The sequence below is a fragment of the Trachurus trachurus genome (assembly GCF_905171665.1).
Source record: "Trachurus trachurus genome assembly, chromosome: 11".
Classification (NCBI taxonomy): Eukaryota; Metazoa; Chordata; class Actinopteri; order Carangiformes; family Carangidae; genus Trachurus; species Trachurus trachurus.
The window spans coordinates 32,000,905-32,017,776 of NC_139904.1; the positions used below are offsets into that span (position 1 = coordinate 32,000,905).

Genomic DNA, 16,872 nt, shown 5'->3' on the forward strand with positions numbered 1-16,872 from the left:
AACCAGTTAGAGCAGAGCAGGACTGTTTACAGTCAACTAATGCTCCTTGTCTGTTAGCGTTAGAGCCGACAACAGCCTGCCTGAGTCCAGACAAAGCCCGTGAGTGGTGCTCCAAGGATGCACTTGGATGCTGTAACAGAGCACTTCCCACACGAGGAGCTCCACGGGGCTGTGTGCGTCTGAAGGACTGTTTGCAAAAAAATTCAGACAGCTTCAAAGCAGTAGGCTGTGCGACGGATTAATTAAAGCGTCTGCTCGGCTGACGCTGCTCCAGCTCCGGCTCCAGATCCAGCTTCCAGCCGTTCAAAATTCCATTTCAGTCACGTCCACTTCTTCAAAGGAGGAAACACATGTACATTTGAATAAGAGTGTGATTATTCCACCACTTGCGCCACAGCTTACACATGTCTGCCTGGGATACAGATGACTGCAGCCAGAGAGAAAAGGAGAGGATGTCAAGTGCTTTCAGTGATTAGGGGTTTCACTGCTGCCTCCATTCATAAACCGTAAGCTATAATCACATGTGATACCAGTTCACAAAGGCTTCTGCGGAAATATACAAACATTCCTTTTGCATTTTTTTTTTGTTGTTGTTCGTGCCAGCAAAAAGGAAAACCACATGTAAGCACCAGCAGGAAGTTTCTATGTGCTCCTGTTTGTGCAGCTCAGATAAAAAAGTTTGTATCCCTACCTACCTCATAATGAGCAGTGGAGTCTCAAGTCAAACATGAAGCTGTTTTTTTTTTTTTTTTTTTCCTGAGTTGTAGGGAGCAGGCTGAGAGCAGACTATAGTTTCTTCTTTTCTGCCTAACAACTCTGCAAAAACTGCCACAATGCTGAAAGGACCTGGCTTTGTTAGTGTGACCAAACAGGAAATTGTAAGTAAACCCACAAAGCTCTTATTTTTAACTTGAAGCAAGGAGGGGGGAGGGGGGGGGGCTGGTGGCACCCAGCCTCAATACAAACACTGTTCACAGCCTAAAGTGTTTACATCGGTGCTTAACCACGGACATTTACCTTGATCCAGTAGCCGCAGGGAGTGCTGAAAAGACGGATCCAGCGTGTCCTTCTCTGCCATAAGCTCCGGCAGGTACTTTTCGCTCCCCATATTGTCCAGGACTTTGTGCTCCGAGTAAAAAAAAAAATTAAATAAAAAAAACGACTCAAATGCAATTCAAGTAAAAAAAAAAAAAAAAAAAAGATAACCAAAAAGAAAACTTGCTCAACGTCCAAACGGCTCCAAGTTGAGAGCACCGCCGTAATGTTAGTGTGGAACGAAACCGCGGGCGTTTGATGTCATTCGAGCTCGCGCTACAAGAGCATTTCTCAGTCCTCGCGGAGAACACACACACACACACGAACGCAACTCAACACAACGTAGCCGTTAAAGGGTCTGTTCCATCCGACTGTTGTTGAGCCGCACAGTCCTGGTCCACATCACACACACACAGCCCTCTCTCTCTGTCTCTGTGTGTGTGAAGCTCTCTGTGTTGTATCCACTTCTCTACTGACGCTGCCGCAGCTATTGGTCGCGTGGGGCGGAGGGAGGGGGCGGAGCGATACGCCGGAGCTGTCCGCGGTGCTGAGTCCCGCCATTGCCGTTATTATCAGAAAGTCAGCGTGAGCAGGGGGGAGCCTCAGCCAAAGCACTAACTCTTCTTGAGCTATAGGGCAAAGTACACAACCCGCATCAGATCAAGACCCACAAAGCGTGTGTGTAATGTTACTAATCCATTCTCATACTGCAGCCCCCCACCCGCCCGTGCTTTTTGAAGATACACAGCAGTGCAACAAGGCTTTGTGAATTGCTTTGGATAAAAAGCTGGTTTATGATCTGAGTGCAAACTGATTCAGCACACACGTGGATTTGACCCAGAAACTCACCAGTAGCCTATAGTGGAATGTACTCCATAACACATGAGCCTTTAATGCACTGTTGAGCACAGTAAAACCTATACGTGCATATAAAACTGGTAGACATAGGGTTTATCTGTGAGACACACAGGGCAACAAGATTAGGTAATAATGCTGTATCCATTCCATGATGTACTACTGTACTTTAACTAATGTGCAAACTGAAATAAAAAACAATGCAATAGGGCCCACTGCAAAAGTCTGTCCAAAGCAGAGCATCCATCCATTGTAGCTTTACGATATCTGATAAAAGTTGCTTTATAATCATGAGAAACAGAAAAGCACAAATAAAGTTTAAGTGCCACTCCACATCACTTGAACGTTTAATACTAAATGTCAGAGCACAAAGCAATATACCATAATTTGATAGATCATCATCCATTCAGACATGTTCTAACATACAGAAAGGACGGGGAAACAGTTGCACATGCAGGTACCACTATAATGGAAAAGTCATTTTGTATGCATTACTATAGTTGATGAAAAATGCTGGCAGAGTATGTAGACAGACCCAGTGAGTCACTAGACAGACTGTTTTAGGGCAAAAAAAACCTTCTCTACACATATTTTTCCACTGCTGCCTCACATATAATTACATTAGATATAGAAACACAAGGTGTAGGCATCCAAATGACCTCGAGAACTGCTGACTGATCCAAGCAGGAAATGCATATATGAAAATAGCATAATCATTCATCAGCTGAGAGAGGCTGTCTCCACTGCAGATGAGTCAGACATGCATGTTTTTGGGGTGGACATCGACCTTAAGAATGCAGCTATGTGATGGTATTAGCCAGGCTTAGATGTTCAGACGATAGCTGACCTGTTGTGTTCCAGATCAGTCAGTACAGTTACAGGAACATCTCAGGAGGATACATAACCGTCCTCTTCATTCTTTTAGGCAATTGATTAGGACTGCATGACTCCTTAGGTTGCGTTTACTTGTTAGGACAAGCTGTCAATAGTTCTCAGGAAATCCATTCACCTTCCCATAGGTCAAGCATGCTTTTCTCCTGGGCGTGTTTATGAATTCATTAAATAAGAAAAAAGCTCATTGTTCAGGAAAACGCAGACACATAAAGCCCTCGACTGCTATACCAGAACCTTAAGCTGGCAGGTCTCCAGGTTTGTAACGGAGAACAGACAGTGACAACAGTGTCATTAAAAGACAGATACTGTATAGAGTTTATCCAGACAGCAGTTATCTGAAGATTCAGCCACAAATCCACTTGATCAGACATCCTGAGCCCAGCAGTTCCAGGAAAAAAACATGCAATGAATGCAAAACTGTCTGTGGGAGAAATGTATGGTGTTTAAAAGCCGGGGAAGAAAAAAAAATAAAAACAGTGTTGCTGTGCACAAGCTTCATATTTGTTAGAAAATAAGGAAAAAAGATAAGGATTCTGTCAATATTTGTGGAGGATGCTGAGGTAGCCTCAGGTGGGCGGCTATCTGTAGGCTGATCAGCAATGGTTATATAATTGAGATTTTTCTTTTTCTTTTTTTCACCATTCTATTTCAATAACTTGGAGAAAATGTGACCCACAGGCTAAAACCAAGATGGGTTTATGTTTATATATCAACATTTTCTACATTTTATCCTCCATGAACTTTGGAATGTGCTATTGTTTATTTTGCTTTAATGATTTGATTTGTGCCCTGGAATAACCACTATATACTGCATATATATAGGCTACTGTGCGCATGTGGTATTGAAGCCTATTATAGGTTGGAAATATGCACATGCTGCTTGATGAGGTCTACAGGGTTGAAAGCTAGAGAGAAATGGAGACAGCATGTTATTATCAAGGCCATAAAACACTTTCCTTACTAACTGGCTGTACCTGCTAACACCGTAAGATTCCTGAAATTGCTCGCCATGCAGAGAAGGTGTGTATGATGTCGCCGTCTTAAGCGTTTTAAAGAAGTCTTTCCAGATTCTTGTTTGTGAGTGATTCACCGCAAAGAGAAACGCATTATGAATCAGCTTACTTTTTAATCTCTCCCAGAGACCATTAAAAAGCAGCTCAAATGCACTAATCTCCTATTCAGAAGAGCGACTTATTTATAGATATGCTTGCCATCTGTTGCTCCCCATCCACATAAACAAAAAACCTCACATTGTCACCGACGTCGGAGTCAAAGTTGCGGGTCCCATACGTCTTCCCCGAGGCCTCCCTTGCTTTCATGGGGAATTTGCTAAGTGATTGCAATACATCAATTGCAATGAAAATAATCATAGTTTATGGGGCAATATTTTCTATAGAAGTCACAGCCGAACCACAAGGGCAGCAGCGCCGGTGTAAACAAAGCCATGAGGAATGTTCTGTCAGGTGGGTGTAAAGGATGAAGAACAGCCAGCTATTACATTGACAAAGTGTTACTTTGATCATTAGAGAATGGCTGCCCCCTCTCTTGCCCCACAGCCTGTCCCTGCCCATTAAACATGATGTTGACCACACCTCCAACTACAGAGCTCGTGCAGCACCCCGGGGTGTCATATATGGTATATACACCCATACAGCACAGCACAGCACAGTGTTTCTCCCTTCTCTTAACAACAGCCAAGGATCTAATCAGCACTGCTGTTGTCTTGTTCCCGGCGACTTGATGTAAATCCTAACTGATTTAAATGGAAGCACTTGTCTCGTCAGCTTTCAATATTCATAAAATCCCATTTCTGTGAGAGGGGTGTCATGGGGGTCTTGTCACCCGAGGAGTAATTAGACCTTGATGTGTCCGCAGGCTGATTGCTGTGTCACTTTGTGTCACGGAGAGAGCGCGAGCTGGGAGTCCAGAGCGAGGACATTTGCCCTGTTTCCACTTTGTTTCTGTCCCCCCCCCCCCCCCCCCCCCCCCGCGCGTGAAACGGACGGGATTATGTCTGCAAATCAGGGTCTCTTTTAACACCTTCAATAAGTGGATTCCCTCCCATCACCACATTTCAGCGGTGGCAGGAGGATTTTGAGCAGAGTGACAACACTGCCTCCTTGTGACCATGTCAAACTCTCTAAGCAGACATGAGACATTCACATGAGAAAGAGAGGGTATTTTTTCCCGCCCCACTGGAATGAGAGGTGTGTCGGGGATCGGCGGAACGGAGGCTAATTACAGTGACGCTTTGCTGTAAATGCTGTTTGTTTAATTTGTCAGTAGCACCGGCGCACACCGGTGCCGTGATCAAAAGCTCATGCACTTCAGTAAAAAGATGTGGAGATATGTGGAGAAAGCAGTTTTAACAGGAGAGTAGAATTTAAAAGAGGCCCACAAATACATAGGAAATTGATTTTGTGCCGCAGTGTCGCCCTTTTCCTTAATTCTTTCTTTGTTTCCTTCTATTTAAAGTGCTCTATCTGGAAGAATAAAGGCATGAAAAGCAGTTATAATGCTAGAATGCATTTGCCTGTATTCTTTGCAAATACCGTCAATGTGCCCCCGGTAACAATGGAATAAAACACAATCTCCCTCAGCCTCTCTTGTCTTCTAAAGTGATTTAAACAAAGCTCTTCATTCACGGTGTTGTTTTCCCCCCTCATGCAGCCCCACAATGCTGCTTCAGTCACAAAAGGCACCTTATTGTGGCTACTAAATGGAGCGCTCACATCCATTAAACAGCCATTCAACAGAATTATATTGCCAGTGTCAGTCTATCAGGTACATTGATCACGCATCGTCGGCTGTGAAGTGCAGACTCTGGTCTCCTCTCCTGGAAGTGTTGTGCAAAAGAAACCTAATGAGAAACTGTCAGGAGCGCACAGGTAAACAAATCAATGGCACCCAGCAGTGCTCCCAAGGTCAAGCTACACACACACACACATGTATGCACACGCTCACACACACGCAGACACAGCATCAACCTCCCTAACAAAAGCTGGGGTTTAGAGCAGCAGCCAGAGCCAGCATGGTAAGGTAAGGGCTGCTGTCAAGATTTGACTTTCAGGACAGAACCAAGGTTCAGATGGGATTTCACTTTTTGACTTGAGTCTGGTTTGCATCACTGTTTTACCTTAAAGGAGCTATTTGTAGGTTTTTGTTACAACCAGGGTGACCAGATGTCCCGCATCGCGCATGTTTTCACGCAGTTCTGTCTCTTTTCAAGCATCACGCAAATTGAGACCATGTCCCGCATAATTTGTTGTCTTTAAAGGGATAGTTCACCCAAATTCAAATTTCACTCATTATCTACTCACCCTCATGTCGACTAAGAGCTGTGAGAATTTTCAGAGTCCTCCGTGCCTTCTCTGAGTTACGGGGGGGTCCGCGCAGCAGTATTTGTCCATATAATGGTTGTCAATGGATACCAACTTTCTTCGTCCAAAAAGACACACCAAAAAACATCCAAATACCTCCATACTGCTCATCTGTAATGTCCCTCTTGTATTGAAGCCCCAACATGAGAAATTTTTCCAACGGGACACAGGAAGAGCAGTGAACCGAGACACTGGAAGCTTCCGCTACAAACAAGCTTAAAAGAGTTCTTTTCCAAAACGCTATAAATCCATTTTAATAGTTTTCCAGAAAATGACATTTTTTACCTAGACCCACCCATTTTGTTAATATTCAATTTATCCTGTTAAAATGATTGTTGGCTCAGTCTGGACATGTTGAACAATGATTATTAAATCAAACAACAATATTGTTGATTAAAAACTCAAAGTTTATTTTATTTTTTCTCAAAACGCTATAAATCCACATTTAAAAAAACAAAAATTGATGGTTTCTGTCTTGAAAAACCAACCAACATGACATGAGAACATCACTGAGGTGCTGCGTGTCTCTCTCTCTCTGTGTGTGTGTGTGTGTGTGTGTGTGTGTGTGTGTGTGTGTGTGTGTGTGTGTGTGTGTGTGCGTGTGTGTGTGTGTGTGTGTGCGCGCACGTCGGGGGGAGGGAGGGGGGCTGTAATGATGTCTGTCTCTTTACATGTTAAACAAAGAGAACTATGGACTATGAAAGTTTTAATGGTCAAAATACAGACGCTATCATGATGTGAGCACATGTTGCTGTAAACAAAACGACGTCTTTGCTGTAAAAAAAAAAAAAAAAAAAAAAAAATCGATTGTTGATTCGGAGGACACGCGGCGTTACAGGCGGGGGCGGGGCTCGTACGGTATGCGGGGGCTGTGGGGGTATACTTAACGGCACAGTGTCCACCACATAAACAGATACAGTAATTAACACAGAACCCAGAAACTACTGAATGAATGACTGAAAACAGACCTGGGTTCAGAGCACCGCCATGTTGGACTGCATGGAGCGCTGCTCATAGAATTCTGAGGAGAGGGAGGAGATGTCGCGTTTTGGCTAAAAATAGATTTGGCGCTTATCGCGGTTTGGAGGGAAACTGCATCTTGCGGTGCCTTTTAAACAGGGAAATGTAGCGATTTGACGTGATACGTTGATGGAGCAGTGTAATAGGCTCAGTACACAGCAAAATGGCGTGACAAACTCATTTTTTTTAAATTTGGCGTTTATCGCGTTTTGGAAAAGAGCTCTTCAAATATAGACTTATTTCATTTTTTCTGAACAATTTCTCATGTTGGGGCTTCAATACAAGAGGGACATTACAGATGAGCAGTATGGAGGTATTTGGATGTTTTTTGGTGTGTCTTTTTGGACGAAGAATGTTGGTATCCATTCACAACCATTATGGACAAATGTAATCATAGTTTCATGTCTTTCTCGTCTAAAAGAGGAGATTACATTGAAAACAACACAAAAGTTGAAATGAAAAACTTGCCTACTGTCTGCTTTGTGACAATGGAAATGATGACAAGTAACATAAAAGTGCAATCAATATGTAGGTAATTGCAAGGGAATTTAGAAGTACACCATTGTTCCTTTACTGTAGGCTTTGTGTTGTGGTAGACAACATGATGCTGCCACAGATGCCATGTTTTTATTTCTCTTATGTGAACATGACAGAACAGATAAAATAGATAAAACAAAACAAACAAAAAACACAGATTCTTTCATTTCTACCAGTGGATCCAAGTACAATATGACATCAGCTTCTGGCTTTGCATCTTTTTTGTTTGTCTTTAACTTAATAAGCAAGAGCTTAATAGAGCAGCCAGCAGCAGTGCATGATATATATAGCAGCTAAGTGTGTGGTGAGAGTTATCACTGTACACGTTAATACCAGAGAGGCACAAGGTCAACAGCAGTAATTATTCTGTGGGAAGCGTGTTGGTCTTCGGTGGGTGATTTCATTTCCCGTCATTAGCCACAGCGATTAAGCATAAGAACAATGATACTCTGATAGCATCAGCAGGTAGCACACAGCCTCAAGCTGCTCTCAGTATTCTGCTGCGTCCTCCAAGCGGTGCTTCTCATGGGTTAATCCTCCCATGTTGTTCAGGTAGAAATCCTATAGCTCAATTTAACTGCTTCTATAAGAAAATGATCATGACGTATAAATGAAATGTCACAATTAACCTCCACCCCTATCAGCACATGTCCTGCATGTTATAAAAGGTGGCGATGAGTGAAAAGAGAAAATCATAAGAAATGAGGCCTTTTCTATGCAGAAAAAGATGTAAAGATCTTTAATTGGGGTTTAATTGGTGTTTTGCACAAAATAAAAAAATAACTGTAAACCCAACAATCACATAGCCTATTATATTATCACCCAATACGTTTTAGATGTGGTGCATGTGTTAGTAAACAGGTTATTAATACACCCAGAAATGCATAATTTTTGCCATCTGAGAAATGTAATTGAATGTAATGTCAACTCTCCTTGTAGCTCTACTGTGGTCTCCACCAACGGAAGGAGACATCTGCTCATCTACGTATGTTTGCTTTTCAGCTCCAGCTAGTTGTTAGCTTGTCTAATTGTACTGTAGATGAAAAGAGTGTCTTACTGCTCTTTGAAAATAAAGCTTGAGGCTGAACCTAACATTAAAGCACCATGCTGTAGAACCAAAACAATCTGCGGGGAAATCTGAGGGGAAATGCAATTGCAACATTGCCACTTCATTTCACTTTATTTATTTATTTATTTAAAGTATATTTTTTGGCTTTTTGCCTTTATTTGATAGCACACAGTAAAATGTATTGGGTGATAATATAATAAGCTATGTGATTGTTGGGTTTACAGTTATTTTTTAATTTTGTGCGAATGACACGCAGGAAAGGGCTGCCCGACACGGGGTTTGAACCGGGGCCACCTGCGGTGAGGACTGTAGCCTCTACATGGGGCGGCCGCTCTACCCACTGCGCCACACTGGAACAAGTTACAAGTCATTTATTTAACCGTCATTTATTTAATTACTCTGAAGCTGTTTAATTAAGGTAAAAAATTTAACTATGTTGAAAATCCTTCACAATTCCTCTTTAAAGGTACATTGTGTAGGAATTACTCCCATCTAGCGTTGCAGTTGTAGATCGCAAGCAACTTTCATGCTGCATTCACGTGAAATCGGTTAGATGGCAGACGGTGCACGTAACGGCATAAACAAGCCTCTATGTAAACAAGTGGTCCGTCAGCACGAGGCAAAACAATACACGTGACAATATGTTGTCATGGCGATGTGGTATTGTTTACCTGGCCCACGTTTTACCGGCTTTCTCTGGACTTCTGTGACTAAAATGACATCTGGTTTTTTACCGACGGCCGTTTTTCCGACTGCACCTGAATGCAGCATTCACGTGCAGTCCTCACAGTCCTCACTGCGTTACCGCGGTGACTTTTCACAGGCGCCACCTCCACCTGAGCCGACAGCTCCGGTGTCTCCGCTGAGTTTCCGTGGTTTCCTACCGTCACGCTGCCACTGAAGGTAAAAACATGGAGACACCACATGGCAGCAGCACCGAGCTTACCCGCTCCATGGAGATATGAATGATATGAACGGCTCATTCAGAGCTGAAAGGAACACTTCACTTGTTGATGGGGGGGATTACTGATTCATGAAAAACAGACTTTTGAACCAAATAATCGATTTTCGTGAATAGATAACAGGAGAACTTACACAATGTGCCTTTAAAGCAACATTGCGGAGTTTCAGCTCAGTGCTTCCACCATCTGGTTGAGAAGCGCTATCGTCCACGCAGGGAAGTTACATAGTGCAGTTTCAGCCAACAGAGGCAGCACCATTCATCCTATTAACCATTTTTCTACCATTGCAATGAGTCTGGAAACATTATTTTAAAAGGATAGTTCACCCAAAATTCAAATTTCACTCATTATCTACTCACCCTCATGTCGACTAAGGGCTGTGAACATTTTCAGAGTCCTCCGTTCCTTCTCTGAGTTATGGGGGGGGTCAGTGCAGCAGTATTTGTCCATATAATGGTTGTCAATGGATACCAACTTTCTTCGTCCAAAAAGACACCAAAAAACATCCAAATACCTCCAATGTCTGTAATGTCCCTCCTGTATTGAAGCCCCGACATGAGAAATTGTTCCGAAAAAAATGAAATAAGTCCATATTTTAAGCTTGTTTGTAGCAGAAGCTCCCAGTGTCTCAGTTCACTGCTCTTCCTGTGTCAGTGCCGGTGGAACAATTTCTCATGTCATGTCTCACAGCTCTTAGTCAACATGAGGGTGAGTAGATAATGAATGAAATTTGAATTTTGGGTGAACTATCCCTTTAAGGTTGATAAACTCCACTATGTTGCTTTAAATATATTGTTCTATAGGTGATTATGAGACATTCATATGCAGTGTTGAAGAATTTACATATTATTTGCCATGTTCACTGTTCAATTTATTGTCAAAAGGTTTTAATTGGAATTGGAAAGGTTATCTGTGTCCCTTTGTAATTGATTGATTTTATTTTTTTATTTTTGGGCTTTTTTGCCTTTTTTTGATAGTCCATAGTGAGATAGACAGGAAAGGGGGAGGCAGAGAGAGGGGGAATGACATGCAGGAAAGGTCTGCCCGACGCAGGCTTCGAACCGGGGACGCCTGCGGTGAGGACTGTAGGCTTTACATGGGGCGGCCGCTTTAACCACTGTGCCACGCACCGCCCCTATCTTTTATTTTTCCACACAAAATTTGTCGAGCATATTCAAAGTGTGGTGGCTATGAGTGAATGATAAAAGACAACAGTCGGACAATTTGTTTGTTCTTGGGAAAACATGTTTTTTCTTTTTCACAACTCTCCAACATGAGCACAAACATGAAGATGAAAGACAGAAAGAGGATCTCATACACTGACTTTCATTCATTTATCAGAACAACACCCAAAAATCCACATGTTCTTGTCCATTTTAGCCAGTTTAGCTGTTAATGGAGGTTTTCAAGTGTGCGAGATTCTAAATGAACGTTGTCAGTGTGCTTCAGAGAAAACATTCATGTAGAATGGCAGAACGCTTCGGCCAAAGGGGCGTAAGGGGAAGGGAAGATGGGAAAAAGGGGGAAGTTGAACTTGTTGTGTTCCTGGTTGTAGTGATGTGTTTGAGCCATTAAGCTTTGTGATGACGGATCAAAGATGGAGCTGGAAACAGTGAGAGAAAAGGGGATGGGGAGAGGATTTACCTGCCTGGTCTAGACAACTGATCTGTGGGGATGAAGAAGGCTGCTGTTAGCAAAACCCTCCGTTTCCCTTCATACCAGGGCTGCACCGCCTCATCAGCCTTGGAAAGGAGAAGAAAAAGGCTAACTTTACATTTTGGAGACAGAATGTGCAAACAAAACATGTTTGAATACTGACAGAGGAAAGTGAAAGACAAAGACTGTTTAGCAGACGATCTGCTTCACTTTCTCTATTGTACCATAAGTCTCCTGGGGAATGTGGGATATGGGAAAAGACGTTGTAAAAGCAGGAAAACTATACTAGGGAGGGGTGGATTGTTCTATTTACCACTGAGGTTTCTCTTCTTAAGTGGCAGGGCAACCTAATGGTTCAAGAGTTCATCCTGTAACAGAGAGATGACAGGAAGGTCACAGGTTCGATCTCCATGAATGTCAATATCCATCAAACTCTAAGATGTTCACTCACTGAGAGTCTGTCTGCAGCAAGGAGTCAGTTACTGCAAAGTGTCCTCTCAAGGCACAGAGCTTTCTTTGTAATGCTATATATTCATTTAGGGGAAGGGAGAGCAGCGTCCAGCAGCTCCGCACTAACAGGAATTCATCTGTTTAAGTGTTTCAAGTTACGATAAAGATGCTAAAGATGTTTAATCGTTAGATGTCACTCACTTTATGTTGCTGGGTTTCAGTTTCCTAACTGGAAGTTTTTAATGAATAAACCGAAACAGTAAAGTTACCAAAGGTAAAACAAAATATGAGCTGGAAAAAACTCCATATAGATAAAAGTACTGCTGTATCTGCTATTAAAAGTCAGTGATGCTTTACATGTCCTGTCATCTAGTGCAGTGGGCCGAGCAATGAAAAACTATTGATGTACCAAAACTGCAATATCATGCAAAATAATCATGTTTTTTTTTTTTTTTTTTTTTTTTTTTTTACATATTTCATGAAATTTAGTATTAAAGATTTTGAATGCTTGTAAACAAATAAGTTACAATTGCAAATGCATGAATTGTAGATTTATTATCATCATGAGTGTGTTCATTCAAGATCAACTCAGATGTTTAATTTCCTCATCTGTGTTTGGACAGAATCTGACTGTAGACAGAAGTTGTGCCAAGTCCAAAAAAGATTTAAAAGGATCTATATTTAGGATGTTATCTTATATTAGCATTGCTAACACTGGCGTCTCCAAAGCTGTTGTCTTGTTTCATCCAGGAGTTATTCTCAGCCTCTGTGTAATTATCAACTTAACAACTGCAGCCAAACTGATATTGTCTTTCTTTCCACTTCCAATGTCCGGAATTAAAGTTAATTGAGAAATTGAATGTGAGATGAAAGATGCAAGTAAATCAGATGAGATAAATGAGGTGAGTAAAGCTGTAAATCAGACTACTACAATTTATGTTTGTGGTGTGCACAAGCATTTATGCATCTATAGGCATGAATGTGCACGTAGAGGGAGCTGCAACACTGAGCTAGTGTAAAGTTTCATTCAGCTGGCCTCAGGAATTACAATGTCAAACACAAGTGGGGGGTTTCAGAACATTAGATCAAACAGTTTTACAGTCCTCTGCTGAGAAAAGAAAGAGGAGCAATTTATAGAATCACCATTGAAAATGAAATATCCCCAAGCACTGTTAATGGGAGGGAATATCACACTGTGCACCGAAGGTTTTTATTTTTCATAATGTTGTGTCTTTTCTTAGGCAATGAACATATTTCATGTCCAAGAGCAAGAACAGAGCTTTCATCTAGAAAAGTGTGAATCCTTATATTTATAGATATAAACTAAAAGACAAAGGCATTCAGAGTAAAAAGAAAAAAGTCAAAAATATTTTATGGGATATGAATTGGCATCTAATAGATTATAACAGAGTAGAGTAGATTATAACACTGCATAGAATCCAGACTGGTAGATAGTTTAGCATGATAATCTATGAAATAAAGGGGAGAAAAAAAACAGAACTAAACCAGTCAAGAAACTGGAGGGAAAAATACCGTAGTGTATTGTAGAGAAAGGCTTCTGTTACAGCAAACCTCCATTAGCTCTTGTTAACGACAGAAAAAGAGGAGATTGAAGTGCCGGGGGAAAGAGGGGTAATTGGCTCTCTCCCAAGCAGCGAGCAGCCAGTGTGTGATTGTGCAGCGGTCTGCTAGGTACCAGGAAACATCCTTGTCAGCACAAGGATGAGAGCAGCTTATTACACTGGGAGCAGCGCTGAGTGGCAGGTACAAAGGTGGAGATTCTGAGGAATGATAACTACCCTTAAAGTGGGAATGCTTGAAACAAGCACACAGGCCACAGGCTAATGAAAGACTGCTCCACAGTTCAGATCCAGCTCTCTGTCAGCCAGCCCAGCAAGGAGTCACTTTCCTCTCAAACCTGCACCACCATCTGAAAATGATACTACTACTACTACTACTGTTACAGTACTCTGTGGTTTTATATGTAAGGCTGCATCATCAGAGAGGCTCATGCATGTAGTTTAGACAGAAGTAGCCTACTGTAAACAGGGCCGTTGTATAGAGGAGAAAGGTGATGATAACTCTAGGGGCCCAGCGCCCAGTGGGGCCCATAAAAACCCCAGTAGTCTAATCTTTGTATGACTGATTTATTCTGTGTAAGACCCTGACTAATACTCATAGTACACTGTAAAAACTATAAATAAATATTTGTCTTATTTCTTGTCCAAATGTCTCATTTCTAGTCAAAACTAATCTCTTTCCACTTGAAATAAGACTCATCACCTAAAAATTAACTTGTTTTTAGATCATTTTCACTTGTTTCAAACAAAATTTCACTTGAAATAAGTAGACAAATCTGCCAGTGAAAGTAAGTTTCTTGTGCTTGTAATAAGGAAGAAAAACTTGTTTCACTATCAGATTTTTTCTACTTATTCCAAGTGAAAATCTGTTTGAAAGAAGTAAAAAGTGTCTAAAAACAAGCTACTTTTAATATGATGTGTCTTATTTTAAGTAGAATGATATTTGTTTTGACTAGAAATTACATTTTGACTAGAAATAAAACTATTAGAAATAAGAATATTCTTGGTAAGATACTTGAGTTTTTGCAGTGTAATGCTGCATTAGCATCAAAACAAGGTAGGTTAAATAAAAAATGATAATACATACATACATACGGTAGTCTAAGAAAAAAGAACTGGAAAAGTTAGGGGGAGGGGCCCACTTTAGTATTCTTTAAGGGGGCCCAGAATTCCTAGCAACGGCCCTGACTGTAAATATGCAGCAACAATCGTTTAGAATTCACCAGAGATGATTAAATGAGATTCTAATGATTTTTAGGATATCACTGTGCATATAATGCATTTCTATAATAACCTGACTTGTGTAGCTATTTGATCAATATAGTCATTACCAATAAAAAGGAAGTTTTTCCATTTAACTTATCGAAAATGAACTGCTGTGAGAGAGGACTAAATAACATTTATAATCAACCAGATGTTAATTATCACACAGCTGATCTATTTGCACCCTACAGTAGATTGTTAATGTGACTATAGGCAGGAGTCATATGATGACTTCAGAGTCATATGAATGCAATACATGGCTAAAACCATGATCCACTACTACAACAGTATTTATACTACTACTGCTAATTATAAAAATAATAATGATAAGTGATAACAAAAAAGTATCTGTGCCTCTCTCAGCTGACTCCCTACAGCCTTCAGTCTATCCCAGCAGTTCACGGAGCCTCTCTGCATATAGCTCCCATTCAACTGCACTTTTTATTTCTTATGGAGTAAAGTTGTTTGGGATTCAGAAAATAGTCGAACAGCTCCACGTGACAATTTAAGAGATGCACAGTTTTAATCACACCTGAATAATCTCAACTCGTAGGAGAATGAGAACACGATTCACAAACTACAAAGACAGCAGGATTATCAAGATGCTTTGTAGGAAAGTGGCAGTGAAGCAAGAATAAATAAATCAGTCTGAACGGAAAATAACCTGAAATTTACTGGAATTAAAAAAAAAATCGTGACTCAAGCAGCTTTTTCTAAAATCAAAAAATGAACATTTAAATAGTTATGCAAACAGGGATGAGAAGTTGTGAAAGTGCTCTGAACCATCATGAAAAATTGTTCTGAAGCCGGAAACTATTGAAATTCATAATTTTACAATCATTGCACAATATCAAAATACAAATATAAAGCTGAAAGCAGCGTTGAACAGGCCCTCGCTCTGCTGCACACCTGCCTCCTGAACTTTGCTCTCAGGCAGGACATTTTGGACTTGCACAATAGATACTATATATAAATACAAAAATGCATACACAATATAATACAATACAAATACAAAATACATAAATTAAAGCTGCAAGCAGCGTTGAATGCCCTTGCGCCATTTGATGTGTTGCTGTTCCAGATCTTTTGGCCTCCTTCACCTTGTCAGACGCGTTCTATTGAAGTGACTTCTTGATCTGGCAGTGATCAGGCCTGGGTTTGGATAGTGACATTGAACTCAGCTTTCCAAAAAATGTGGTTAGTTCATGATTTAACAAGGGGGACCATTACTTTTTCAGATAGGACCAAGTAGGGTTGGAACTGGAACTGTAAAACACATTAAAGTAATAATTGATTTAGTATTTATTTCTTTGGTAAGTGACCGTGGTGTAAGCGGGATAATGCCCACTTCGCGTCAGACGATAGCCTCCGTGCAGTCCAGCCATTCCTGATAAATTGGACACCTCATCAGGCATTATCTCTTGCATACAATTTCTCATGTGAGAAATACAGAAAAAACACAGTATTTTGAGTAGCCTATAGCTGCTGTTGACGATAAATGTCTCACAGTTAAAAAAAAAAAAAAAAAAAGAGAGACACTGTACTGTCATATAAGCATAACAGGTGATGATTAGCATATGCCTTGGGGGAAACTAAGGAATTTGCGATTAAATCTTTGAGGAAAAATAGTGACATTGATCTTGAGTAAGGTAGGCTATGTTGAAAGTATCATTTTACACCTTTACTTACATTTTTTTACACTGGGCAAGGCCACAGTGTTGTTTGTTAACAGATTGAGCTCCGGCTCTGCTCATCTGATTGGACCACAGCCAGGGTTCATTAGTTAGTTCTTAGTTACACCTGTGTCAGCTGCTTTAGGCTCGTTACTCTCAGCTGTGGAAAGTCTCCTTTCTAAAACTCAGTAAACACTGTTCTCCTTCAGCTTATGATACAGGGGAAATAGACTCAGCACAAAAAACAGATATTATACCCAAAGAGTATACAGAGAGCTATTATGTTTTGCTATTGCTACATAGCTAGCATTGGCATTAAAGGGATAGTTCACCCAAAATTGAAATTTCACTCATTATCTCCTCCCCCTCATGTGGACTAAGGGCTGGGAGAAGTTTCCGAGTCCTCCGTGGCTTCTCTGAGTTACAGGGGGTCTCGGCGTAGCAGTGCATGTCCATATAACGGTTGCAAATGGATACCAACTGTCTTTGTAACAAAAA

The 16,872-nt window shown here is 41.0% G+C and overlaps 1 protein-coding gene across 1 annotated transcript in view; it reads right to left on the minus strand.

The window, feature by feature from the left end:
• The window catches only part of khdrbs3 (KH domain containing, RNA binding, signal transduction associated 3), a gene marked incomplete at both ends in the record, with an annotated part of 153,192 nt that extends 152,084 nt beyond the window's left edge, over window positions 1–1,108 (minus strand). Inside the window, one exon of the mRNA XM_083981899.1 lies at window positions 1,018–1,108. Coding sequence (XP_083838025.1) covers window positions 1,018–1,108 — 91 coding nt within the window. The remainder of the gene's footprint in view (window positions 1–1,017) is intronic.
• Window positions 1,109–16,872: the final 15,764 nt, after the last annotated feature.